The sequence below is a fragment of the Aedes aegypti genome, chromosome 1, assembly GCF_002204515.2.
Source record: "Aedes aegypti strain LVP_AGWG chromosome 1, AaegL5.0 Primary Assembly, whole genome shotgun sequence".
Classification (NCBI taxonomy): domain Eukaryota; kingdom Metazoa; phylum Arthropoda; class Insecta; order Diptera; family Culicidae; genus Aedes; species Aedes aegypti.
In genome coordinates, this window is record NC_035107.1 from 194,090,127 (window position 1) to 194,116,364 (window position 26,238).

The following is a 26,238-nucleotide window of genomic DNA, read 5'->3' on the forward strand; positions in this document are numbered from 1 at the left end:
TTGCTCTTTGTCCCATTCTACGAACATAGGAATCCTCTTCAACTATGCATATAGTCATTCGGGTTAACACTAGTCAGTCTGCACTGCCTACTCAAGAGTCAAAAATCACATTTTCTAGAAGTTGTTCAATTATCACCAAAAGGAGTGGCGATATCGTAATTTTGAAGTGATTTGTTTTGCACTTAAGGGATGGTACACAAATTATGTCACGCTAAATTTCAACTATTTCGACCCCCTCCCCCCCCCTTTGTCACACTTTTTGTATGAGCCCTCCGAAAATTTTGTAAGGCTTGTCATGCTTACTGCACTTACGCCCTTTGTGCCACCCCTAAACCTTCACCGAAAATTCTATTTTTTTTCCACAGGATGTCATTTTCAGTCCGATGATCATTTTCCACTTTGTAAATCTAGACTACAAAAGATTATTAGAAATAAGCCCCACCCTAACAGAGTAACCTATAATAATCTGATCAATCATGATTTTATGGACGATATACATCAAGAAGTAGATGTTTGTGAAAAAATTGGGATCGCCCAAGGCAGTTTAGTCATATACATTTTTATTTCGCAATAAATTCACCTTCATATCGTCCCCTTGATGCTTCAACTAGATAACCCGAAATTTATTTTTTTTGACTTCAGTATGTCAAATGTTTGGTTGGTAAATGGCTGGGCTTGACGTACCTGAAGGAATAAAATAGACCCCTCTGTGCGGACGTTAACCACTTTCCCAGCAACTCCTATCCCTACCTCCTCGCGGTACTGGCCGGGGTACGATTAACCTTAGGGACGATCGGGTAACCAACCCCCGGTGGGAACTTTGGTCGTATGCTGACAGGGAAGGGGGGGGGGGGGTTGCTTTTGCTTTTGCTTCTGCAAACCTTGAGCGTCTGTACTCCATGTCAGGAGCGGCTCACAACAGCGTCTGTTCCCCATGTCAGGGGCGGCTGATCCTCGTCCGAGTGCCAGAGAAGGACTCTAAGCTAAACTGTGCACTACATTTAGGGGGAATGGTCCTCCGGAAATCTAGGGGGTTGGAGTCAGACCCTAAAAACCAGCCGTAAAAAAATCAAGCAACGAATAATCAACGAGAGAATACGAACCGGGACGATCGGCGAAGACCACAGCGACGTAAAGGTACTAGCGATTGGAAGCTTGGTACGTGGAACTGTAAATCTCTCAACTTCATCGGGAGCACACGCATACTCGCCGACGTGCTGAAGGACCGCGGATTCGGCATCGTAGCGTTGCAGGAAAGTGTGTTGGAAGGGATCAATGGTGCGAACGTTTAGAGGTAACCATACCATCTACCAGAGCTGCGGCAATACACATGAGCTGGGAACAGCTTTTATGGTGATGGGTGATATGCAGAGGCGCGTGATCGGGTGGTGGCCGATCAATGAGAGAATGTGCAAGTTGAGGATCAAAGGTCGGTTCTTCAACTTCAGCATAATAAACGTGCACAGCCCTCACTACGGAAGCACTGATGATGATAAAGACGCTTTTTACGCGCAGTTCGAACGCGAGTACGACAGCTGCCCAAGCCATGACGTCAAAATCATCATAGGAGATTTAAACGCTCAGGTTGGCCAGGAGGAGGAGTTCAGACCGACTATTGGAAAGTGCAGCGCCCACCGGCTGACGAACGAAAACGGCCTACGACTAATTGATTTTGCTGCCTCCAAGAATATGGCCATTCGTAGCACCTACTTCCAGCACAGCCTTCCATACCGATACACCTGGAGATCACCACAGCAGACAGAATCGACCACGTTCTGATTGATGGTCGGCACTTCTCCGACATTATCGACGTCAGGACCTATCGTGGCGCTAACATCGACTCTGAGCACTATCTGGTGATGGTCAAACTGCGCCCAAAACTCTCCGTCGTTAACAACGTACGGTACCGACGGCCGCCCCGGTATGACCTAGGCGGCTCAAGCAACCGGATGTCGCAGCGGCATACGCGCAGCACCTCGAGGCTGCATTACCGGAAGAGGGTGAGCTGGATGAAGCCCCTCTTGAGGACTGCTGGAGAACAGTAAAAGCAGCCATCAACAATGCAGCTGAGAGCAACGTCGGGTACGTGGGACGGAGTCGACGGAACGATTAGTTCGACGAGGAGTGCCAGGAGGTTTTGGAGGAGAAGAATGCAGCGCGGGCGGTCATGCTGCAGCAAGGGACCCGGCAGAAAGTGGAACGTTATAGACGGAAAAGGCAACAGCAGACCCGCTTCTTTCGGGAGAAAAAACGCCGCCTGGAGGAGACGGAGTGCGAGGAGATGGAACAGCTATGTTGGTCTCAAGAAACGCGTAAGTTCTATCAGAAGCTCAACGCATCCCGCAACGGCTTCGTGCCGCGAGCCGAGATGTGCAGGGATAAGGATGGGAGCATTTTGACGGACGAGCGTGAGGTGATCGAAAGGTGGAAGCAGCACTTCGACGAGCACCTGAATGGCGCTGAGAGCACAAGCAATGAATGACTGGACAACGGAGGAAATGTCTTTGTCAGTACTGCGGAAGATGGAAACCAACCAGCCCCCACTTTGAGGGAGGTTAAGGATGCCATTCACCAGCTCAAGAACAATAAAGCAGCTGTTAAGGATGGTATCGGAGCTGAACTCATAAAGATGGGTCCGGAGAGGCTGGCCATTTGTCTGCACCGGCTGATAGGCACAATCTGGGAAACAGAACAGCTACCGGAGGAGTGGAAGGAAGGGGTAATATGCCCCATCTACAAGAAAGGCGACATGTTAGATTGTGAGAACTTTCGAGCGATCATCATTCTAAATGCGGCCCACAAAGTATTATCCCAGATAATCTTCCGTCGTCTGTCATCTGTAGTAAACGAGTTCGTGGGAAATTATCAAGCCGGCTTCGTTGACGGCTGATCGACAACGGACCAGATCTTTACTGTACGGCAAATCCTCCAAAAATGTCGTGAATACCAGGTCCCAACGCATCACCTTTTCATCGATTTCAAGGCGGCATACGACAGTATCGACCGCGTAGAGCTATGGAAAATCATGGACGAAAACAGCTATCCCGGGAAGCTCACGAGACCGATAAGAGCGACGATGGAAGGTGTGCAAAATTGTGTGAAGGTTTCGGGCGAACACTCCAGTTCTCGCATAATTTATGATCTCGCCCTAAAAGCCATTGGTAGCCGAGTGTGTAGCTCCTTGTTTCTAGGCAAATGAATGGCCCAGGATGAAACTATATCCACTGGAAGATAGAGAAGGATCTTCTCTTCATGGTAACATTGTTGAATAAGGTGTAAATCCATTCGTTTGCTCGTTAACAGCAAGCTACACACTCGGTTACCAATGGCTTTTAGGGCGAGATCACAGGTTATGCGAGAGTTCGTTTGGATCCCACCGCACAGTGCTTCCAAGGGCCTAAATTCTTGATCGAAAATGTTTTGCACCAGAAAAGTTGGTTTTAGAGCTATGGTGTCTTCAGAGAAGTTGTTCGGGATGTTGAAGCCCTGTGATGAATCCACCTAGCAGTGAGATAGATTTTCACTTTTTTGCAAAAGTCGAGATACAACAATGGTGTCTTCGGCAAAGTTGTAGATAATTTCAATACATGAAAATTTGCTGAAGACACTTTAGCTCTATCTATTGAATTTTAAGAGATATGGGTCATTTTTTGTGAACGACCCTTTAAAACTAGTTTTTTCGTTATATTTCTTTCTGGGTATTTTTGAGATTTTTTACATGTTCAACAAAGTTGTTTTAATTGATAAAATACGCATTTCTTCAGAAGCCAAAAAAAATGTATCTCTTATATTTTCGGAGTTATATGATGTTTTATGTTGAAAAATCGACTATTTCACCTTCCTCTAACATTTACAGGGGCAAATTGGGGCAACATTTTTAGCTTGCATATAAAAAAGTAACTCAATAGCTATCAAATCCATGGTAACTGACACGTGGCACTGCTTTCCTTGACTACAAAATATGTTCCGTAAAATGTTGAAAAACTAAAAGTATGCAGCCTTAAATACCGTGTATTTTTTAAATACGCCATCTTTCATGGGTCTGGGTCATTTGGCATAAGTTCATCTGGCATCAAGCCGTTTGTCATAAAAGACATTTGGCATTACGGTCATTTGGCATAATGGTCATTTAACATAAACACATTTATAAAGAACAGGTATATTTTGAAAGAAAGGATTTTATTCTAGTTATGCGAAATGACCGTTATGACAAATGATCATTATTTCAATTGGGTTTATGCCAAATGACCTTATGCCAAACGGCTTTGAGCCAGATGAACCGTTCCCATTTTCATGGCTGAGTGGAAAATTATCAGGTCTTCTAGGATATGATATATTCGGTTATGACAGTAAAAACGTGATATCTCAAATACTAAATATTTTTGGATATTGTTAACGTGAAATAGATAGTTATCTTAAGTAAATATTGCACTAAAACTTTTAAGACACAAATCTGGCGAAGTAGGCATCGAACAACAATATAATGCTTGTTAATTCAATATTTGTTCAGTTAAGTGCATTTAGAATGCGGACAGAGATATGACATAAGTCGGCCATTGAGATGAATATCTCTAGATTCCGATATATTTTACTTTAAGCACAGTGGATAATGTAAATAAACAATTCGCCTAAGACTACATATCATCATATGAACACTTTTGTAATAATAATAGTTAAAAGATAGTATTTTTATGGAGAAAGAAATTGTTGAGAGAGAGGATCAAAGAAATAATCTACAAAGGCAAAAATATTGAGATGTGGATAGTCGACTGTATTATTGCACAGAAATATATAAAAAGGGTCTTATTTTACATTTTTTTCTTCACATTCTCAAAAAGTAGTATCTAAAATCTTAAAAATACACATAACAGCGAAATTATAGCTTGTTCATGGTAACAAATGATAGTCCGTTTGAAAGCCATTCTGTTCGTATGTCACTCCACTTTAGTTTTATTTATATGAAAAGATGGATAGATTTATAAAGATTATGCTCTCTTGTAAATACAAAAGAGCAAAATACCAATACTAAAGAAAACATTATTTTCTTTATTATTGTTATTATTATTACTTCTATTATTATTTTAAGCTTAAATAGGATAACTTCCGTTTTAAGGCAAATAAATTACTAACATTATTCTATGTGCTTTATACTACGTTCAGTATAGAGCTGATGTTACGTAATAAAGGCTATCTCTTAGAATTCCTTCATCTAGTTTTCACTGTAAATGAGAAATATGACGTTTGATATCAAGATATCCTATCTTAGGCAATATCAGCATTAGCCAAACCGAATATATCATTGCGTAAAAGACCTGAAAATTGTCACTCAGCCCTGAAAAATGGCGTATTTAAAAAATAAACGGTATTAAAAGCTGCATAATTTTAAAATATTTTACAGAACATATGTTGTAGCCAAGGAACGCAGTGCCACGTGTCAGTTACCATGGATTTGATAGCTATTGAGTTACTCTTTTATATGCAAGCTAAAAATGTTGCCCCAATTTGCCCCTGCAAATGTTAGAGGAAGGTGAAATAGTCGATTTTTCAACATAAAACATCATATAACTCCGAAAATATAAGAGATACATTTTTTTTGGCTTCTGAAGAAATGCGTATTTTATCAATTAAAACAACTTTGTAGAACATGTGAAAAATCTCAAAATACCCAGAAAGAGATATAATGAAAAAACTAGTTCTAAGGGGTCGTTCACAAAAAATGACCCATATCTCTTAAAATTCAATAGATAGAGCTAAAGTGTCTTCAGCAAATTTTCATGTAGTGAAATTATCTACAACTTTGCCGAAAACACCATTGTTGTATCTCCACTTTTGCAAAAAAGTGAAAATCTATCTCACTGCTAGGTGGATTCATCACAAAAATAATTCTTTCTTAAGAAGGGCTTCAACATCCCGAACAACTTCTCTGAAGACACCATACCTCTACACTACAGCCAACTTTTCTAGTGCAAAACATTTTCGATCACGAATTAAGGCCCTTGGAAGCACTGTGCACAGTGCTTCCAAGGGTCTAAATTCGTGATCGAAAATGTTTTGCACCAGAAAAGTTGGTTTTATAGGTATGGTGTCTTCAGAGAAGTTGTTCAGGATGTTGAAGCCCTTCTTAAGAAAGAAGTATTTTTGTGATGAATCCACCTAGCAGTGAGAAAGATTTTCACTTTTTTGCAAAAGTGGAGATACAGCAATGGTGTCTTAGGCAAAGTTGTAGATAATTTCACTACATGAAAATTTGCTGAAGACACTTTAGCTCTATATATTGAATTTTAAGAGATATGGGTCATTTTTTGTGAACGACCCCTTAAAACTAGTTTTTTCGTTATATCTCTTTCTGGGTATTTTTGAGATTTTTCACATGTTCTACAAAGTTGTTTTAATTGATAAAATACGCATTTATTTAGAAGACACAAAAAATGTATCTCTTATATTTTCGAAGTTATATGATATTTTATATTGAAAAATCGACTATTTCACCTTCCTCTAACATTTACAGGGGCAAATTGGGGTAACATTTTTAGCTTGCATATAAAAGAATAACTTAATAGCTATCAAATCCATGGTAACTGACACGTGGCACTGCTTTCCTTGACTGCAAAATATGTTCCGTAAAATGTTGAAAAATTAAAAGTATGCCGTGTATTTTTTAAATACGCCATCTTTCATGGGTCTGGGTCATTTGGCATAAAGCCATTTGGCATAAGTTCATCTGGCATCAAGTCGTTTGTCATAAAAGACATTTGGCATAACGGTCATTTGGCATAATTGTCATTTAACATAAACACATTTATGAAGAACAGATATATTTGAAAGAAAGTATTTTATTCTAGTTATGCGAAATGACCGTTATGACAAATGGCCATTATTTCAATTGGGATTATGCCAAATGACTTTATGCCAAATGGCTTTAAGCCAGATGAACCGTTCCCATTTTTCATTGCTGAGTGTAAAATATTCAGGTCTTCTAGGATATGATATATTCGGTTATGACTGTAAAAACGTGATCTCTCAAATACTAAATATTTTTGGATATTGTTAACGTGAAATAGCTAGTTATCTTAAGTAAAAATTGCACTAAAACTTTTAAGACACAAATCTGGTGAAGTAGGCATCGAACAACAGGGATTTTTATTTTAGCTTTGTGCATTAGTAGAAAGCATAAATTAAGAATATAATGCTTGTTAATTCAATATTTCAGTTCAGTTAAGTGCTTTTAGAATGCGGACAGAGATATGACATAAATTGGCCATTGAGATGACCATCTCTAGATTCCGATATGGTTATCTTTAAGCACAGTGGATAATGTAATAATCAATTCACCTTAGACTACATATCATCATATGAACACTTTTGTAATAATAGATAAAAGATAGTCTTTTTATGGAGAAAAAAAATGTTGAGAGAGAGGTTCAAAGAAATAATCTACATAGGCAAAAATATTGAGATATGGATAGTCGACTGTATTATCGCACAGAAATATATAAAAAGGATCTTATTTTAAATTTTCTTCTTCACATTCTCAAAAAGTAGTATCTAAAATCTCAAAAATACACATAACAGCGAAATTATAGCTTGTTCATGGTAACAAATGATAGTCCGTTTGAAAGCCATTCTGTTCGTATGGGATGGTCCACAAATTATGTCACGCTAAATTTAAACTTTTTTGCCCCCTCCCCCCCCCCTTTGTCAAATTTTTGTAAGGCTTGTCACGCTTGGCTTGACCCCCCCCTTCGGAGCGTGACGTAATTTGTGCATGACCCCTATGTCACGCCACTTTAGTTTTATTTAAATGAAGAGATGGATAAATTTATAAAGATTATGTTCTCTTGTAAATACAAAAGAGCAAAATACCAAAACTAAAGAAAACATTCTTTCCTTTATTATTGTTATTATTATTATTATTATTACTATTATTATTAGCTTAAATAGGATGACTTCCGTTTTAAGGCTAATAATTTACTAACATTATTCTATGTGCTTTATACTACGTTCAGTATAGAGCTGATGTTACGTAATAAAGGCTATCTCTTAGAATTCATACATCTAGTTTTCACTGTAAATGAGAAGTATGACGTTTGATATCAAGATAACCTATCTTAGGTAATATTAGCATTAGCCAAACCGAATATATCATTGCGTAAAAGACCTGAAAATTGTCACTCAGCTTTGAAAAATGGCGTATTTAAAAAAAATAATTGTATTAAAAGCTGCATAATTTTAATTTTTCTAAATTTTACAGAACATATTTTGTAGTCAAAGAACGCAGTGCCACGTGTCAGTTACCATGGATTTGATAGCTATTGAGTTACTCTTTTATATGCAAGCTAAAAATGTTGCCCCAATTTGCCCCTGTAAATGTTAGAGGGAGGTGAAATAGTCGATTTTTCAACATAAAATATCATATAACTCCGAAAATATAAGAGCTACATTTTTTTTTTGTCTTCTGAAGAAATACGTATTTTATCAATTAAAACAACTTTGTAGAACATGCGAAAAATCTCAAAAATACCCAGAAAGAGATATAACGAAAAAACTAGTTTTAAGGGGTCGTTCACAAAAAATGACCCATGTCTCTTAAAATTCAATATATAGAGCTAAAGTGTCTTCAGCAAATTTTCATGTAGTAAAATTATCTACAACTTTGCCGAAGACACCATTGTTGTATCTCCACTTTTGCAAAAAAGTGAAAATCTATCTCACTGCTAGATGGATTCATCACAAAAATACTTCTTTCTTAAGAAGGGCTTCAACATCCCGAACAACTTCTCTGAAGACACCATACCTCTACAACCAACTTTTCTGGTGCAAAACATTTTCGATCACGAATTTAGGCCCTTGGAAGCACTGTGCGGCGTACGATTCAGCGAAAAGAAACGAGTTGTGGGAAATAATAATGGAACATGGTTTTTCGGCGGCGCTGATGAGACTAATTCGTGCAACGTTGGAAGAATCGAAAACAAATACATATACGAGTTGCGAATGAGATTTCAATATATCCTTCGTAACCTCAGACGGATTGAAGCAGGGCGATGTACTTTCAAACCTATTGTTCAACATAGCGTTAGAAGGAGCAATAGGAAGAGCATGCGCGCATAGGAATGGCACTACTATCACACCTTCATATGCTCCTTGGTTTTGCGGACGATATCGACATAATCGGGATTAATCGCCGAGCCGTGAAAGAGGCATTCGTGTCTTTTAAAAGGCAGACAACACAAATTGGGCGCGTTATTAATACCATAAAGACAAAGTGCAAGGTCGCTGGTAGACACCATGGGCCCATAGGTGATGTTGGTAGTGAAATGGTGATATTTTTGAAGTAGTTGAATGAATGAATCACGAGTTATACAAAGTCTATAAAGAAATGGATATGGTTAAGCGTATAAAACACGGCAGGCTGCGGTGGGTTGGGCATGTAGCTCGCATGTCGGAGGAACGTCAAGTTAAACTAATATTCAGCATAGAACCGGAGTGAGGCCGTCGCCTTCGTGGAAGGCCGCGCACCAGATGTCTTTTTGCAGTTGAAGAGGATTTAAGGTCGCTTAACGTTCAGGGCGACTGGAAGCTATTGGCCCAGGACCAGGTCCAATGTGGAAGGCTTCTTCATTCGGCGTAGATTTAACGCAACGAATCTACGAAATAACAACCTCAACCAAAAACTGTTGCGAATAGTAGGATTTCGAAGACAAGACATTTTACATACTTTATAAAACCACATTCAATTTATTATTAGGACACTTACCTTACGCTTACCGCTCGCTCAATCTACAACGTCGAATTCCAACTCCTCATCGGACACCAACGGCAATTCGGTCGTCTCCGAAATCTGCCCCATGCCATGCGCTTTGGCCAGGTGACTGGACAGCTTCCGGGGGCTGAGAAAGCTCTTCTTACAACTGTAACAGTGGTGAGTAATTTCGCTATGCGTCAGTCGATGCCGGTCGTAGGACGATTTACGCGGAAACTTAATCATACAGATCGGACACTCGTACTCCTCGGGGAAGTGCACCCGCAAGTGTTCGCTAATCGCACGCATGTCCTCCTTCTTGCACAGTTTGCAGCTGTACAGTTTGGTGCCTTCCTCGTTGATTCGAGTGGTGTAGTACGGAGTCCAGTTGTTCTTCGGTTTGCAAACTCCGCCCTCATAGTGCTTCTGGTGCATCCGCAGGAAGGCAGCCGTCGTAAATGTCCGCCCACAAATCTCACACTCGTGGTCCCTGCGGCCCTCGTGGATGGTCCGGACATGGTGCTCGTAGGCGTCGATAGTTGTGAGGCGCTTCAGGCAAATCGTACACTCGTAACTGCCGGTCTTTTCGTGAACTCGTGAAATGTGTCGTTTGAGTTTGGACTTTTCGGCGAATCCCTTGGAACAGTACTCACAATTGAACGACATGGTGTGTCTCCTTTTGTGTGCCCTCAGCGACAGGGCAGAAGAACATACCTTGCCACACATGTCGCACGTGGACGGACAGGGAGCATTGTCTCCCAAGTGGAACGATTGTACATGATAATCTCGAGCACGCTCATTCGTATAACGACGATCACAATATGCACATTTAATTGGCTGTTCGTGCATCTTCAAGTGGAGATTCAGGGAGCGTAATTGTTTGATTTCGACCGTTTCTTGAATGCACATGGGACATGTGTACGGTAACTGATCGTTGTGAATTGCCAAGTGATCCAGCAAATCTTTTGCCGACCCTAGCGGATCACTTTTGCAGATGTAGCATTTAAAGTCGTTCAATCGTGGTCGATTCGGATTTTCTGGCGTCTTAATTCCTCGTTTTCGACGCTGTTTCTTAGGTTCGTTGGAATTTCTAGCTCGCTTTCTTTTCGCAGATTGCGGCTTCTTATCTTCAGCAGACACTTCCGCAGCATCCTCCTTAGCCTCAATTGTTGGCGCTACTACTTCACTAACATCCTCGTCCACAGTTTTGCTAGCTTCGTCAGCGAAATCTTCCTCCAACCATTCCTCAGCTTGCTCGATGCCCTCTGGTGACTGCAGCGCAAAGTGCTGTTCAAGAACCTCGACTTTCCTGAAAGAAACAACATTTTTGGACAATTTGAAACGCTTATCACATGAAACAAGTAATGAGTATCTTGGAAATAGGACTTAAGAGACGTTTGAAATAACAAAAAAGAGACCAGAAAGATATCAAACGGAAACCAAAACGAGAATCAAATGAAAATTACGGTTATCAGGAGATAAGAGTTTCAGGGTAAGGGGGGTATGTAGCCTTCAGGTTACGCTTCTGCTTCATAAGATCATGGGTTCGATTCCCAGCCCGTCCAGCCACCAGAAGACGCCTCACGGAGCACATCCATCCTCCGTCAGTATCAGATGGTGACTGAGACAAACTGACCCTCTTCGCAGGCAGCTAGCCTCACTAATAGCAGAGCTCTCTCCTACCTGCTCGGTGTGAGAGTAAAAGAGTAGGAGGGAGTGAAACTAGATGTAAATATAGATAAGTTGAAAATAGATCTGTATCGATAAAGCAGCTACAGATCAACTGAGTCCGGCACAGTAGTGGCCACAAGCACGGAGCGCCTAAAAAAAAAAAAAAGTTTCAGGGCAAAATAATAGTTGGGTTTATTCTACGACTGGTGTGAGGTGAGAATTGTTGGTTTCGTATAGCGAGGTGACAATTATCTACCCGAGTGAAGTGACTCTCCATTTGATATTATGTATGCGGTAGAAATCAAGACCAACACTTTTTTTAAATTCATTTTTTCTCGGCCCCCGAGCGTCGCGACTAATATGTGAATAGTGCGCTGTGTTAATAAAAATCGTAAGAATCCAGCGCCACACTAAAAAACTGATTTTAAAATGCGGCGAGTTGAGGCGCATCGCGAGTCACACTGGCGCGATCCGGTCTGGTGGCGGTGCGACAATATATCTGCTTATTCTGCGGCGCGTGAGGTGAGACGAGTCGAATGAGGTGACAATTAACGACTCACTTCTATTTGATTAACGTGCCTATTCTGCACGGCGTGTGAGGTGACACGAGTCGAATGAGGTGACAGTTGTCGACTGACTCGCTTCGATTGTTTCAACACTCCTCAACATCATGTGGTAGAATCCCCATAGCTTCTCGCAGTTGCCATAGCTTTCCCGCTCTCAAAAGCTTGGTAAGAAGATCCGTTTCCATCTGCTCCGTAGGACAGTACCGAATGGATTCGATACCAGACGACACCAAATCCTTCACAAAGCATTACTTGGTGTCGATGTGTTTGGACTTCCGGGAAATCCTCTCTGCTGCTACGAGTGCAATGCAGCTCTGGTTAACTTCATTGCCCACTATAGGCAACGCCCGATGCTCGCCCAAGTCGTCTACCAATCGACGCAGACACTGCAGCTCTTGCAAGCATTCCACTACAGCAATGTACTCCGACATTCCGACTTGGACAGGAACACGCACATTTGCTTCCTGCTTCCCCGCCAAAGAGTCCACGGCCGAGTTTGAAAATGTATCTAGTGTTGGACTTACTGTAGTCGTCTTCGTCAGCCCCGTCTGCATCCAAGAAGCACTCCACTTGAAGGTTGTTACCGCCACCCAGATGGAACTCGTAATTCTTGGTGCCATTGAGGTAACGTAGCACCTGCTTTGCCTCGTTCCAATCCGCCGTGGTTGGTTTCGTAATCCAACACCCGAGTATCGAAGTCGAGATTGCAATGTCCGGGCGTCTATTCACAGCGATGTACAACAAAGCATCGATCAAACTTTGGTACTGTTGTCAATCTACCAAAGACTCGCTTTCCTCCTCCTTTTGTTGAACAAATCCTCTGGCCATCAAAACTCGAGACGCTTTGCAGTTCGCCATGCTGAACCGCGATAAAAGCTTCCTCACGTACGATTTCTGGTTACAGAAGAATCGGTCAGCATCGCGACGAACGTGGATTCCCAGAAAGAACGTCAAGTCACCTAACTCGACAATCTTGAAGCTCTTGCTCAAAGTTGAAACCAGTTTCTGGTATCTCTGTTCCGTGGTGCACACGACAACGATATCGTCCACGTAGATCAATATGTACGTGTACATGCCATTCACGATCCGCAAATAGAAACACGAATCAGTTGAAGATTGATGGAATCCCATGCTTTTCAACGCCGCATCGATCCGTTGGTTCCATACCCGTGCTTGAGTCCGTAGAGACTACGCTTCAAGAGACACACGCTATCCGGATCACCATTCAAGTACCCAGGAGGCTGCTTCATGAAAATCTCTTCCTGCAGCACGCCATACAGCAGTGGTGGAAAAGTTCGCATCACGAAGCAGCTCACGAGTGTATACCAGCGCAAAACAAACATCACATACTCGGGAACTGGCTAGGTGTGAGTAAGTCCGCACCCGTCTACTCCTACTCGGGAGAACATGTCAAAAGAAGTAGCAACAAGCTCGGAAACTTTTACTCGCGAGTAACCGAGCAAGGCGTGATTTATTATGGTTTTGACAGACAAATTAATTGTATAACCATCAAATCGACAGTAAACTGTTAGTTTGCAGTCAAAAACCCTTGGAAACCATAAATCTCGGAGAGGAAGCAGATTTTTTTCCAAAGGTACAATATGACTTTGAACAGCTCCGAATAAGTTCGCGAATCACTTTTAGCTTCGGTTACTCGGGAGCACGCAGATGCGAGTAAACCAGCGCTCTGACGCTCGGGAGCGTTTGGTTTTGTTTTTGTTCCAGTTCAGAAGAAATGTTCGCCACTTTCCATCACTGCCATACAGATACGCGGCCTTTATATCAATTTGCTTGACAAGCATTTTCTGTTTGCTTGCTATTGTCAGCACTGTACGGAATGTGATTTGCTTCACCACCGGAGCAAACATCTAATCGTAATCAGTTCCGTATTTTTGGGAAACCCCTGTGCGACCAACCTGGCCTTGTATCGTACAGTTTTACCCGGTTCGTCCGGTTTACAGTTAAACACCCAAGTTGTTGGCTACTTTGCGCCGTTGGGGTGCCTTTGTAAGGGTCCACGTCTCGTTGTCTCGTAGAGATGCAATCTCTTCGTCCATGGCTGCTTTCCACTTTTCGCTGTCCTGGCTCTCAATTGGTTCTCGACATGTAATTGGTTCAGTACACATGTTCACAGCCAGGCCAATTGTGTCGGTATACCGCCCTAGGGGTTCACCGAAATTTTTCCTCTGCGAGCGCCGCAAATGATCACGAGCAACTGGAACGGCAACGCACTTCTCTTGCACAGGTACTGCCTCGTTTGGGCCATCGTTGTCTTCATCAAACGCGAAAAATTCTTTTTCATCGCATCTTCCCGCATTCGGTCCACAGTCATACAGTCGAAGTTCTATCTGTTAGTCTTCGTTCGGTCACTCACATGGTAGACTACGGGCGGTTCCATCCTTAATGTTCTTAACATCGTCGAGCTCCAAGAAACACACGTCACGGCTGATGACTATTTGGCCAGTAGAGGTATTCAGCAAACGGTAAGCCTTGCCATCCGACACGTATCCGACGAATGTCATTTTGGTCGCCTTCTCTGCAAACTTTTTCCTCTTTTTTGGCGGAACCCACACGTAGCCACTGCTACCGAACGCCTTCAAATGTTGCAAATCCGGTTTCATACCGAACCAGATTTCATACGGAGTTGATCCGATCGCTGATGTTGGCAATCGGTTCTGAATATATGCAGCGGTGTTCACTGCTTCCGCCCACAAACGACGAGGTAAGCCAGCATCCAACAGCATACACATACCCATTTAATTTAACCTTCTGTTTATCCTTTCAGCGAGCGTAACCAGCGGTGAATTCTGCCTTGATTCCTACCACTGCGTGAAACTTACGCAACGCATTGCTGGTGTATTCGCCGGTCTGAACGGATGACCTTCCGCTTCCTTCCGAACTGAGTTTCAGTGAACCTAACATACTCACGGATCTTTTCAATGACCTCGGACTCCTTCAAAAACTAGACGACCGTATAGCGGCTGTGGTCGTCACTCATCGTCATATAATATCGGCACCAGGGATTGAATCCTGAGAAAATTGAGAGAATCTCTCATGTATCGCTCTCTGTAACTATCATAACATGCTGCACATTATGAGAGACTGTTTATCGTATGCTGCTACAACTTTGATCAGATTGGGGGGATAGTAGTGCATGATAAAACCCCTCTAAACATGCTCCAAGCCTGGGACACTATTGCTATTGGAAGTTCGTGGATTGTTTATCGTGGCATTAAAGAAAAACACCTATCCCCAACGGTAAACAAGCGAGAAAAATTGATTTTATCATCGCTCTCTCTTTGGGGCTCTTGCTCGATGCTTCCATTTCAAGCGTGTGCTAGAATAAGGGCGTAAGTCGCATGATCGATTTCTCTTCATCGATCCTCTCTTCTGTGAATAAAGGTGACAAGATGCGGGTTTGTTGGCATTTTTTCACTTCAGACCGCTTGGCAGCGATGCAATCTTGCGTCCTGAGGTGAAAAAATGCTGACAAACTTGCATCTTGTCACCTTTATTCACAGAAGAGAGGATCGATGAAGAGAAATCGATCATGCGACTTACGCCCTTATTCTAGCACACGCTTGATTTATCAAACTTGTTACACCTTGCGATACAATGACGATCCTGGACCGCAACAGATGGGATGATTTTCTTTGCTTGCTTTGATCGTGCTTCATACTCAAATGAGAGCGAATTCTGCAATGCCTGATCGGCACCCGTCCGACGATGTCGTCATAGGACTGCATACATCACTGTGCACGATATCTCGTACCGCCTGCGACTTCTTCTCGACTGCTTGTGGAAACAGCGGACGTGTCATCTTCCCTTCGACGCAACAAGTCATCCAGATACCACATGGCTTGATTTTCATTCCAGAACCCAAACCACGCCGCTCACCTTCGAGAATCACATCTGAATCTCGGTGGCCTAGTCGTCGACGCCACGGGTGCAAACAATCCGTGTTATACTGCTTATCACTTACCGACAACGATTTTTCGACCACATTTACCGTTAGGACGCTATTCACCGCTCATGCCCCATTCACCGCTCCGATATCCCAATCTTAGTCATATCATCGGAAAATTGTAAATACAGTGGGATTCTGTTTTTAGCATCCTCCGTTTTTGGCATGCTAAATTTTTGGCACCCCCCGATTTTAGCAACAAAAAGGATCCGTTTTTGGCAACACTTTTGAACATCATAAAACATTGTATTTTATTTTTAATGTTATCTTGTCTTTTGCTTCATACATTTATATAATAGGCCATTTTCACACCGACCACATTTCAGAGCACCATCTTCGCCGATATTCTTCGAAATCCAAGCAAATATTAGGGCTCTTGTTCAGGCTAATTTACTTCAGGATTGTCATATATTCCAATGTTTCCTGGCGTCATGAAAATCTATATTCAGCTCAAATTTCAAAAATATTTTCTCGGGCATTTTTACTGTGTGACCAGCCCACTGGAGTCTGCCGGAAGATACACTTAATAAAAACCACTTTTCAAAGATTTGACAACGCGCTCGAACAAAGCACAAGCATTGTATCGTCACAAAGTATAAATTTTGTCTTATCTCTTCAGCTCACAGTTCTTACCATTGTGTAATTACATGCATTGCGCTTGTAAATGTATACTGCAGTAGTAGAAACAAATGAAGCAAAAAGTCGTGTTTCTTAACTTTTATGTAATTCATAAAATAAATTGCGTTATTCAAATAAATTTCAGAAGTATCAACAAATAATCCATGATTTTGGCAGAAGCTAGACAAATTGATAACCCACCGGTATCTTGTTGGGGCCTACACGATATGTCGCTTATTTTGTCACTTAAAATACTAAAAAAAGAAAAAATAAGTAAGAGGTTGTTGCCAAGATACGACCGCCAAGTTGACGTTGGATAACGTTAACCTCTTCTGTTTCCTGGCTTGAGACCGTCACGAACTCATAAAAGATTTCTACTGCTAAAAATCCAATTAATTTTCACACTATTTGTTGCATATCATTTCTGATTTATTATAGACATTGTGTGTTATTATTTTGTGTCAATACAAAATAATCACTGTACATGTATTCAGAAGCTTAGGCCATTATATTGAAGAATTGATTTTTCAGTGTATACTTAATCATTGTTAATTTGGAGCAATTAATTCAAAATAACTCGTTTCCGTTGATTTTGGGTTACGTAATATTTTAATCATTCCTTAACTATAGAAAATATATTGCATTCCGACTGCAGCGTCCTCGGAAACATTCTCAAATTGTTGTTTTGTCAATTATTCATAACTAATCATATATTGTACGAGATGAATTATAGCAAGAATGTGGTAAGCACATTATCAAATATTACACAAATAACTCTTTAGTACACATTTGTTGGCCCTGAAAAGGGGCGATTGAACTGTGAGAATCGAGTAACACATTTTGCCAGCGAACAGGTTGAAATCCTCCTCGCCCGATAAGGTTTACGATGGCGATGACGATGAGCGCTTGAACAAGCGGCTTGGACTGATTTTCTTCAGTCATCTCGTAGCCAGCGATTTTACAAACCGGACACTGGATTTGCAGCAGCCTAATGATTGTAAATGTTGGTGGAATTTTACTGATCTTGGTAAAATGTTTACCGCAAATCACTAATAATTTCACCAAAACTATTATTTAATTTGTAACAAAATGAATATGCACCATAGTTTTGGGTGTAATAACTGATCAAAAGCTACAAGAGCGAACTCTTGCGAGAAAAAAAATAAGACTATTGAAGCTTTCGCAAAATTCAAATTGTGAGTGCCTCCACTCAGGAACTCATTCTGGGTAGATTCCCTGATGCGCAAAAACGCAATAACTGCGAATTCAAGGCTTCCTATTACCTTCCGTATGCAAATTAAACGCATGAAGTAAAACAATACCGTGTGGGCGTGAGAAGGATGCACGATCGGAATTATTACAATAGAGAATTGTGTTCCAAACAAAATTGATAGCCCGTCCTATTTAGCAAATGCAATGATTGTTCACCTTTGTCGAACAAGTTCAGTGCGACTCGTTGAGTAGAGCAGACGTAATAGTCAACGTCTGAAAAATTCAGTTGTTAGCCACGTTCCATTTACAAGTGCATTAGTCGAAGTTCTGTGATTGTAAGTTTCTTTAAAATTGAATGGCCTTTTATTTGGAAGAACTAGTGTTATCCTTTTGCAGTTTTCGTCAGTTGGAAAGCGAATTAAATTAAAATCTACAAAGTAGATTCTGTGTTCGAAGCACGTGATTGAGACTGTCCGGTAGTGTAGATTCGGACAAAAGACGGTAAGGGCAACAGTAGGGTTAAATGATTTAAGCGTGTGCTAATTCGTTGGAACCCATTGATCAGAATACTCGCTGATCGATGCGGGTATTTTCCTAGGTTTTGGAAATTGAGAGAAGAACCCTAGCGCTCGACCTGTGAGCGGAGCTCTCACCGCAAGCGAGACCGTCACCTCCCAACCCGCCACCCACCGCCTTTTGTCGCACTATACGCCGACTCTCCGTGGTGCTACAACACAACCACCGGCGTGACATCGCTACCACTGTCTGCGCCAAAGTTATCGCTCCGGAGTCGGTCGGATACACCGCCGGTATTACACCGTTGCGCGGTGACACGAACCCCATCGTGTGTCTGGGATTTCGAATTTGAAATAGTGCGGTAGTGAGGGAGTACTTTCCGTCTACGTCTCAAGCATAACCGAGCATAGAAGCAATCACGATATTGGGCGATATTGCATGCGAACACGCCAGCGCTGTGGGAAACGTTTTCGAATTGTCCGCCGACGGAAAGGAGCCCTTCGCTTCGAGGGATTTTGCTGCATGGTTTGTTCCCGTTGGATTTACCGAAAGGTCAGATCTAGATAGTAAGGCTAATTTTAAGGGAAAACTAGATATTAAGGAATCATTAGAGCTAGGTTTTGAGTGACGTCACCTTCTAAAAGCTTGCTGACAGGCCTCTGTAAATATTTGAGATTTTAAATACACGAAATTTAAAGCAAGCTGTGATTACGTCTAGGAAGGCAGACGAATCAAACGGTTCTTGTTCGAATTTAATTATTTCATATTCAATTGGCTATCGTTTCGATCTTGTTTTCTTCTTTGATTAGTAAGTTTGTTGTTGGGTTTCATAGTAGATTTTGTCCTTGAATTCTTGGTTTTCAAATTTTTGGTTGCATTTTGGGTTAGTTGGAATGTATTCGAGTGTTTGAGCAGTCTATTAACTCGCCCTATTTGAAGAGCCTCTGCCGGGCCCCCCAAACAGCCTCAGCAGTCTCTCCCCTCGGAGAGTGGCGCTTAAGCTGCTAAGGTCAGGAACTCGTTCATTCGTTACAAATTCACCGACAGTTCTGTTGCTGAGAGTATTGCCAGTAATGTTGCGCTTCACGGTAGAACTATTTTCAAATCTCTTTCAAAATTAAATTGTCGTCCTGAAAAGGACGGTTGGGTGAGGACATCGTCGATCGCCATTCCATGCTCAGGTATAGTGGATTCAGTGGTAGTTTTGAATTCTGGTGTCGGTGATGGGGGCGATTTAACCTCCAAAGATGATGCAATGGATGTTATCACGCAAAACCTAGCGATGACGCTTGGCGCTTTGTTTTCCGAGTCTTTTGCCTCCCTTGTCTGGCCGTGTAAAGTAATTGCCGGTCTATCTTCGGCAACGATTGAAACAAAACTGATGCTCGACCGCCGGCTCGGCTGCTTTTATGCGGTACGCGATGGATGAATTCTTCTTGCTCGCTCGCTGTTCACTGTTCGTCTCGCTCGCTCGCAAGAGAAGGTCATAAAAGGGACCGGCAGCCGCGCAAATTCAATCATTCGTTTGTTTCAATCCGTCCAGAGAACACTACTACGACGATGGCTTTTACCAAGCAGACTGCCCGTAAGTCCACTGGTGGAAAGCGGCCCCTCGCAAGCAGCCGGTTACGAAAGTCGCTCGCAAGAGCACCCTAGCCACCGCAGGAGTCAAAAAGCCGTATCGCTATCGGCCAGGAATGGTCGCTCTGCGTGAGATCCGTCGCAGTTTTGGCCTTAGCCTTTTCTCTCTTCCAATCCGCATTCCCGCCACACTCTGCCAGGTACCTACGCCTTACAATTTCGCTTTCGGTGCCCTGGCTTGCCGCAGTGATAGAAGACGACACTTTTCTGCGACGCACTCGCTCCGCCAGTTCGCAGCACTTGCTCCTCGGAACCGGATCGTTTCCGAAGCTTCTCCGCTTCATCAGCAGCTTTATCTTCACGAGGTCTAGGGTGATCACATCTTCGTTTCGCGCTTCCAGTGCCGTCACTAGAGGATTGAATAACTCCGGAAGTCCCCAAAGTATCAGCGCCACCTTGAGGCACTCTTATATCTCAATGCCGGAATTTGCGAGACGCGCATACTGCTTCTCAATTACCGCCAGGTAGGCCTCCATATAGTCACCTACCTTGATATTTTGGTTCGTGATTTGACGGAGTAGGGTCACCCGTTGCCCCAACGTGGTCCTCTCATGATGAGCTTTCAGAGCCGCCCACGTACCCTTCGCCGTCGTCTTGTCACGAATCAGCGCGTATTGGCTCTCATCCAACGTCCTCTCATCGCTATCGTTCCACGCGTCTGTTGTCGGTTCCGGAGTAGTACCTGGTTCCACGTGCTTCCAGAAGCTGCTTCGAGAAAAAAACAGCAAACTCTTCACGCTTCAATTTTCCGAGCTTCCGGCTTGGCAAATAACCTATTGGAGATTCAAGCCGCGGGGAAAAGACTTTTCTGGGAAAATATAACATGATACCGATACGTGTGGTCTAGTTAATGATCGAACTACTAATGAAATTTTTATGTCAGACTAATATGCTACAAGAGTGATTGCTAGGGAATGTACATAGCAACGGACTGATGTTGAACGTCAATGATTGCTTCGATTGCTTAAACAGTTATACGATACCGACAATTCTCACCTCACCTTATTCGTAGAATAGACCCACTAGTGGAATAGTCATGTAGGAGTCTCTGAAGGTTGGTCTAGAACCAGGACTTTGTAGTTAGAAGAAAATACTGACTTTAAAGATCACTTTGGTTAAAAAAAAATATACATTAGAGCGGTCCATTGAAAAAAAATGGCTCAAAAACATGCATTGCAATAGAGATCAACTATCTAAAAAATAATTTGCTACCAGCCCTGGACAACAATAACGAAACTTAAGCCGTTTTCGTTTTTAGGAACTGGGTCGGTGATCAAAACAGTAACAAACCTACGTCTAACAAATTGTAGTTCGGTAGAACCTGAATCCGGTGGAGTTGAAACTGTACCTAGGTTCAGAACGGGTTTCGCCAGTTCCACCCTAGGGTCAAAAACGAATTCGACAATAAACACTTACAAACTGAGGACATTGTCCTCATTTTCGTCCAAGTCCTCCAATTTGATTTCGACTTCTTCCAGTCCCAGAAGCTGCTTTCGCATGCGCATGTCGTTGGTGCGGTATTCGTCCAGGGTGTCCTGAATCTTTTGCATTGTGGTCACACAGGGCTTGCACACCTTCTGCGGGAGCCCGTCATTCTCTTCATACTGAAAATATTAAATCACATGAATCCTATTTGAAATCAATGAATAATTTGAAACCCGTACCTGGACCTGCAGAATGTTTCTCAGCTGATCGGGTAGCTGGGCATGGCGTTCGTCGCCGGAGATGTCTCTCAGCTTGAGCTTTTCCGCCGCACAAAGACGACAGATTTGTTCAAAGTTCATCGCCACTTTCGCGTTTGTGTAAAGACTCAAACATTAGAAAAAAATCTTCTAAATTTAATAGGAAAAAGCTTTGTAAACAAACCTGATGAGACAACTGGCAGAAAAATGTTAAAAACTTTGATGCGCGAGATTGTTTTGACAAAACATTGTTGTCGGAGTTGCGACAACGGTATCGGTTTTGTGGTCGAAAATGGTTGAGGGCGACACAATGTAAAAAAAATGCCCGTTTTGGTATAATGATCCTCTGTACGTGCCATAAATTCTTTTGTTCTTTTGACTTTTACTGTGCGCCGTGTTTTGGTAAAAGTCAAAAGTTTTATAGCATGCATAGGCTCATAGCCGTTTGCCATAAAGAGCAACCATTCAAGAGATGAATCGCACACGCTGCGAACTGGACTAACGAATTTCATACATTTTGCCTTAGGGCCCATTCACAAATTTCATAACGCTGAAGGGGGTGGGTGGGTGCCTCCATGATGTTACAGCTCATACAAAATCAGTAAAATATTCTTACAAAAAGTGTTACGAGGGGGTGGGTGGGTGTCCAAAATGGCCATTTTTGGCGTTATGAAATTTATGAACAAACCCTTATATGCCATATATGGAAGGTGGAACGATTATTGCAATACGAACGCTTTATGTATCGTTTTAGCATCACTCCACTATAGGCGCGTGGTGTACACTCGGGCCTATCGATCGCAAGGTTCTTGGTTCGATTCCAGGTTGCCGCGTTAAACGTTTTTTGTTTTCAAATTCTGGTTTCATAAGGCAAATTTATGAATTTCAACCCGATTTCTTGTGGCGAATTTTCATAAGGGGTTCCTATGTTTATCGATAGTCCATTTGCCTGAGTGCATGAGCATATGCATGCTATAAATCGTTTGACTTTTACTGTGCGCCCTGTTTTCAAGTTGTCCGTCAGAGAGAGCGAGACAGCACCAACACACGGCGCACAGTAAAAGTCAAACGAACTAACGAATTTATGAGCCTATGCATGCTATAAAACGTTTGACTTTTACTGTGCGCCCTGTTTTCAAAATGCCCGTGAGAGAGAGCGGGACAGCACCAACACACGGCGCACAGTAAACGTCATGAGAACAAAAGAATTTATGGCACGTACAAAGGCTCATTGTCGAATTTTTTTTTTTTATTTATCAGAATATAGGGTAGGTGTACCAGTTATGGACATAGTGGTCCCCTATTTCGCCATACATGTGGAGTTTAATTATTGAACAACCCTAAATACCGACCTTTGCGCTCTCGCTCTCTTTCTAAACGTAGATCTCTGAACCAAAGACAAATTAAAGACCTCCATGTCCCTTGCAGTTGCCCAAAATTTTATGGCTCATGAGGTAATCTAGAATGCCGTGAAAAGTGTACTGCGATCTGTCAAACTTGGGTACCTTTTGTACTACCGAGGGACGAAATGCAGTACTAGAAGTGGTACCCAATCTGAGCCCGAGTCTAACGGACCTGTCTGAACTTTTAATATTTTCAACTAGTAGTCAGTACTCAAGTGATAGCGCAAAGGACCGGTCCTATTGCTGGCGTGAATTATTTCATTAAAAGTTGAACTCGAATTGGGTCCTAAAATGTTTAATGAAATTTTCTTTTTATTTAATAACACGAAAGAGCATGTTACAACAACTACTGTAGCAATTTTTACCGCTCAAATAACGGCTATATCATGTTCAAACTTTAATTTAAAAATTTGGTCCGTAAATGAACCTTGTCACTTTTGATCATGTTTGACGTTTGCTTATTCGACAAAAACACCACAGGGGTTTTAGTTTTAACACTGGGGTTGTTCCTAACTGACATTTCGGAAGGGACATGGAAAACAAAATATACCCAAAATTTGAGTTTAAGCCAAGGGGTGTGACAAAATCTAAAGAAACATCAGAAAATGTTTTTTGAACTTAAACCAACGAAAAACATTAAAAATTAAGTAAAATGTGTTTTCGGCGTAAACTTAAGCCTTTGGCACTAAAATTGGGACAGGGCTTTAGGACCCTATTCTCGACTTTATCTTTTCGTAATCCGAAAACTTCCTATACTCCACTGCACTGTGACGTCACGCATCAATTTTGACAGGTACTGGTCTTGTTGTTTACAGTTTGGACAAAGACAAATTAAAGACCTCCATGTCCCTTGCAGTTGCCTAAAATTTTATGGCTCATAAGGTAATCTAGAATGCCGTGAAAAGTGTACTGCGATCTGTCAAGCTTGGGTACCTTTTGTACTACCGAGGGACGAAATGCAGTACTAGAAGTGGTACCCAATCTGAGCTCGAGTGTGACGGACCTGGTTTGGACTTAGTACTTTTTTCGAATCATTCTTAATTTCATGAAAGTTTGCTGCGAGGAAAGGCAAATCCACTGCAGATACCCACAGATCATATTATTCTATCTTCCTACCGTGGAAAAACGTCACCATCAGCATGCTGGTGATTGAAATTCGAAGATGAAAAAATAATGGAAAAAACGACTAAGTCCGAAACGTAAACAACAGGGCCAGCAGCTGTCAAATAAGTGAGGTTAGGCTCGTCATATGCAGCGCTCTATTCCGATTCCCGTTGAAAGTTACGTGGTGCGACAATTTTTGGGGGCTCGTCCGGGATCGGAAGTTGGATTCGGATATCGCGAGTGTCGGATATTGAACGATTTGCAGTGCGCAAAAGTGGTCGAAGGATTATTACTTCATCGTAAAAATCAGTGGATTCTTTGAAGTAAATCCGTAAATATAACCATGGTAAACGTGATCGTAGTTGGTAAATAATAGCTATTACCAAAGATACGTGTTCAAGTAAGGTATAATTGATCTTCTTCTTCTTTCTGGCGTTACGTCCCCACTGGGACAGAGCCTGCTTCTCAGCTTAGTGTTCTTATGAGCACTTCCACAGTTATTAACTGAGAGCTTTCTATGCCAATTGACCATTTTTGCGTGTGTATATCGTGTGGCAGGTACGATGATACTTTATGCCCTGGGAAGTCGAGAAAATTTCCAACCCGAAAAGATCCTCGACCGGTGGGATTCGAACCCACGACCCTCAGCTTGGTCTAGCTGAATAGCTGCGCGTTTACCGCTACGGCTATCTGGGCCCCTAGGTATAATTGATATCCTATTGTTTGAAGATCAAGGTCAGCTCAGACAATAGACTGTGATCATGAAAACAAACTACTGTAGATCAAAACAGAAGTGAGAAAGATCAATAGTGTTCTGAGGTGTGTTAGTGTTAACATGGATGATAGGCCACCTATACCACCTTTTCAACCCCCTCTGTTTGTAAACAGCACCATGCCTATACAAATGAACCCGAACGACAACAGTTTCGCTGGACTGATTGATCAGTTGAATTTTTCCAACGTAACTGCTATGAATCTGAGCCAACAGATGAACAACTTGCGCTCTGAAATGCAAACCTTGATTCAAGAAAATGCAAGGAATGCAAATGCAAATGGAATCATTCAAAATATGAGCGGGCTTTCGATGGCTCAACCGTCGTGTAGTACTCCGCGAAGTGTTCAATATCGCATAGACAATGAACAACAGAGCGCTACGAGGCACAGACGTTTCGAGGGTCATGACGGTGCTAGGGGCAACATCGGCGGTGCTGGAGGTGATCACGTTGGCGGTGGTAATGCTGAGGACGGCTACGGTGGTGAAGATGGCGCGAATTGCAACCGTGCATGTGCAAATAACCGTGCTGGTGTTACGGTGGTTTTAACGGTTGGCGCGATGTGCAAGTTGCAGAGAGGCGAGCTGGAGATGATGTTGGCGAGCAACGATGGAATATCGCTGAAATAGAGGATGCGTTTGCCGAGTTCAGTGGAACAGATCTGTATCCAGTCAACAAGTGGATTGCAGATTTCGAGGAAGTAGCAAATTCCATTGGACTATCGGACCACAGACAAACAGACGTAACACTTAGAACAAATTTCGATCTAAATCATAGTCACGAAGACATGTACGCAGTGTTGGGAAACTCGTGCTCACGAGTAAAAAAATACTCACTCTCGTACTCGTTTGCGAGTAATACTCACGCTGTGAGTCACTCATTCCTTACTCTAACTCACGCGAGAGTATGACGTCATAACTCACTGCGAGTATTACTCACGTAAAGAGTAATACTCGCAGTGAGTATGACGTCATTACTCTCGGTGAGTGAGCAAGTTACTCTTTGTAAGTATGGTGAGTAACCAATTTCCATAGCAAAATAAGATTGTACATAAGTATGTTCTATACTAGGTGAAAGACTGTAAATGTAAATAATTTAAAGTGTTTACAGCTGTTGTCGACTTCAGTGTGTATTGTGATATGCAGTTTTATAGTATGGTTGTTTAAACTATACCGAATTCAGACCCAGTTTTTCAAAATGGATAAACAAGTTATAATGGCGAAAGTCCGGTTGTGTTCAAATACTTTCCAGGCCAATTTATTTCGTTTAGTGGCATAAAATAAATACTGTAACTTTTTCTGAACGCGTTTATGCTATTGATATTTAAAGTTGAATTGAAATATTAGTAA

At 42.1% G+C, this 26,238-nt stretch overlaps 1 protein-coding gene across 3 annotated transcripts; it reads right to left on the reverse strand.

Annotated features, from left to right (window-relative positions):
* Positions 1-9,360: 9,360 nt before the first annotated feature.
* On the reverse strand, positions 9,361-21,895 carry LOC5577398 (zinc finger protein 2 homolog). 3 transcript variants are annotated; one of them, XM_001656436.2, is made up of 4 exons: positions 21,592-21,849; positions 21,344-21,531; positions 9,755-11,048; positions 9,361-9,671 (listed from the first exon to the last, which is right to left on the reverse strand). In XM_001656436.2, exons 1-3 carry the CDS (start codon positions 21,709-21,711, stop codon positions 9,773-9,775), a joined length of 1,584 nt encoding a protein of 527 aa, XP_001656486.2. In that variant the 5' UTR covers positions 21,712-21,849; the 3' UTR covers positions 9,361-9,671; positions 9,755-9,772. The 3 variants fall into 3 exon arrangements, with proteins under 3 accessions (XP_001656486.2, XP_021711914.1, XP_021711905.1); XM_021856222.1 differs by lacking the exon at positions 9,361-9,671 and having other exon boundaries at positions 9,713-11,048; positions 21,592-21,716; positions 21,794-21,895; XM_021856213.1 differs by lacking the exon at positions 9,361-9,671 and having other exon boundaries at positions 9,713-11,048; positions 21,592-21,848.
* Between the last annotated feature and the right edge of the window lie 4,343 nt (positions 21,896-26,238).